The sequence below is a fragment of the Pimephales promelas genome, chromosome 25 (assembly GCF_988280905.1).
Source record: "Pimephales promelas chromosome 25, fPimPro1.hap1.1, whole genome shotgun sequence".
NCBI lineage: Eukaryota > Metazoa > Chordata > Actinopteri > Cypriniformes > Leuciscidae > Pimephales > Pimephales promelas.
In genome coordinates this window covers 11,066,601-11,069,100 of record NC_142793.1, presented here as the reverse complement: position 1 = coordinate 11,069,100, position 2,500 = coordinate 11,066,601, and the positions used below count along the sequence as shown (strand labels likewise).

The window sequence follows — 2,500 nt, the reverse complement described above, 5'->3', positions numbered from 1 at the left end:
CATTTTTACTACTAACAGTATTTTAAGCTTGTCACCATTAAACTTCATTCTGTGCCAAATTCACCCTAATAGAAGCAATATTCTCATCTGTACATCTGATGTCGGTGAACTTTAAAAGATTTAACGAATGATAATGCATGCACATGTAATGTAGGACATACTGCAATCCACTGAATTGTTTAAATAAAAATGCTTTATGTGGTTTGTTTTATATGAAGTCAGTTGTTTTGTGTGAGGTGAGAGATATATAGGTATTTGAATTAAAATATGTTTAAAAAATATTAGATACAACAAGTAAATAATAAGGAAAGCAAATTTGTTAAAAAAAATTCCATTTTGCTTTCATAATTTGTTTTCATTCAGACTAGTAAAAAGAAAAATCCAACACATTTCAGTGTTAATTATTAGATTTCAATTGCAATCATATAGATCGGTGATTGCAAAATGTATCTTTAAAGAAGACTTTTGATCCTGTCCAATGTTCAGATTTCGGTTCTGGAAATGTGTGCCTATATTTAATCCATTTGCTTATTAATACATTCCATTTCAGAAAACTATAATTAACTATAATTGGGGAAAGTATGGTGATCTATCAGTTAAAATGTTTACCTTATTCACCTGCAGTGTCTTTTAAATGTCACTGTATTTCCCCACTTTCTTATTATTTTGACGGTTCCATGTTTTCGAGCATTAGAAAAATCTGTTAATGAGACATCGATGACATTTTCTGCTATTATGATTGGTCAATCATGGTCAGCGCTGAGAAAAGTAACGTGTTTCCCGTGACCATTTCGTTTGAGTTGCTTCAGCTTCGGTCTAGTGAATATTTTATTAATCTGAAAATGAACACCGAAATATTTAATAAACAGTAAACTAAAAGAACACTGGAGAGTTCATTAATATGTGTAAGAAACGTAAAATGTAGCTCAATCGTGATTGGCCAATAAGAGGCAACTTTCGGAAGACATAGCCCCGCCCATTTAGGTTCTACGTATAAATGGATGGAGACAAATAATGTCGCAATCATTAGGGTCCAAGAAGTTCAAGTACAAAGAGCAGGCTGTTAAATACAACCGTTTAGACATACCCCGAGTTCGGTGTTTGGATTCACATAAGTTTTGTATCGCGTTTTGTGTGTCATTCAAGACCTGAATAATGGCAGGCAGAGACAAGGCGACGGATCAGATGAAATTGTGGAAGGAGGGCCGCGGCTCTCAGGTTTGCTGCTGAATATTTTTTGAATAATGTGTAATGTTAAAAATAATTTCAGATTTGTGCATTCAATTGGGTTTTCAGCGTTTCTTTTAATGGGTTATTGTGGATTGAGAAATTGTGCCAAAGGTCGCAAGGCTGTGATGAATAAATACGGGATTTGGTTAAACATCTTCGTGTTTTGATGTGCAAAACGTCTCTAGAACACTCTATTGTTGCGTTGACTTTACTCTAAAACTATTGACAAAATAATGCATAGTCTCACTGAAAGCAAACATTTGACTCTCAGAGCGTTTTAATCATGAATTTAATGTGTCACTTGTCACGGATAAATGCAGTAACTTTAGACACTGTCAATTATACTTGTTGTATACAATTTCATAAAACACTAGTCTGATGCTATCCTGGTATCGAAAATAACATCCCCTGCGGGTCTAATTGCATGGTATGTTGTTTACACAAAATTACACCCAAAAAGATCAGGTTTATTCTATAATTTCAGGTGAAATGTTTTCGTAGTTGACGTGGGTCAACGACATACTTTAACGGAAGAGGTTCAAGACCCCGCCTCATCCCACTCCTCTCTTACGCGATTGGCCAATAACATGAATGACACTTTGCTCAACGAATCACATTTGAGAACGCCGGCTTTGTGTGTTATGTAATTGTAATTATTTATAATTTATCTAAATATCTTATTTATTATTTGTATGTACATGCATGCGTATACGTTATATACAGCCTTAAATGGACTTTGATGTATCCCCTTTTCCTTTTTATTTATTTAACGAGACACTTAGTTCTAACGTTACTTCTGCGAATCTGCGACCGTTGAACTTTAACCAGATAAGTAAATAATATCCGTTATGGTTATTTAATCACCATTTTCATGCCAAATACCTATAAAATACTATTTATTTTGCCAGTATAGTTTTACAAAACGTATTTACTTAAGTAATAGACCTCATATGTATTTACAGTATAAAAATAGATAGTTAATATCTAAATATGACGAATATTGACTTGAAAGCATTGTTAAATAATCATAAAATAAATTTTATTTGAGTTTGATTAATAAAATGATTTGGTTTGTTTTGTTAACATTTTAATTAGATTCAGTCTAATTTTGTTTTGTTTGTTTTTCTCAGCGGCCAGATGTCCTGACCACTGGAGCCGGAGTCCCGATTGGGGACAAGATAAACTCCATGACGGCTGGTCCGCGTGGGCCACTGCTGGTCCAGGACGTAGTGTTTGCTGATGAAATGGCCCACTTTGACCGAGAGAGGAT

The 2,500-nt window shown here is 34.2% G+C and overlaps 1 protein-coding gene across 1 annotated transcript in view; it reads left to right on the top strand.

Annotated features, from left to right (window-relative positions):
• Positions 1-1,002: 1,002 nt before the first annotated feature.
• The window catches only part of cat (catalase), an 11,010-nt gene continuing 9,512 nt past the window's right edge, over positions 1,003-2,500 (top strand). Inside the window, exons 1-2 of the mRNA XM_089127847.1 lie at positions 1,003-1,218; positions 2,361-2,500. The exon at positions 2,361-2,500 is cut by the window's right edge and continues 32 nt beyond it. Of these exons, the coding sequence (XP_088983973.1) occupies positions 1,156-1,218; positions 2,361-2,500 (203 nt within the window). The 5' untranslated portion in view covers positions 1,003-1,155. The remainder of the gene's footprint in view (positions 1,219-2,360) is intronic.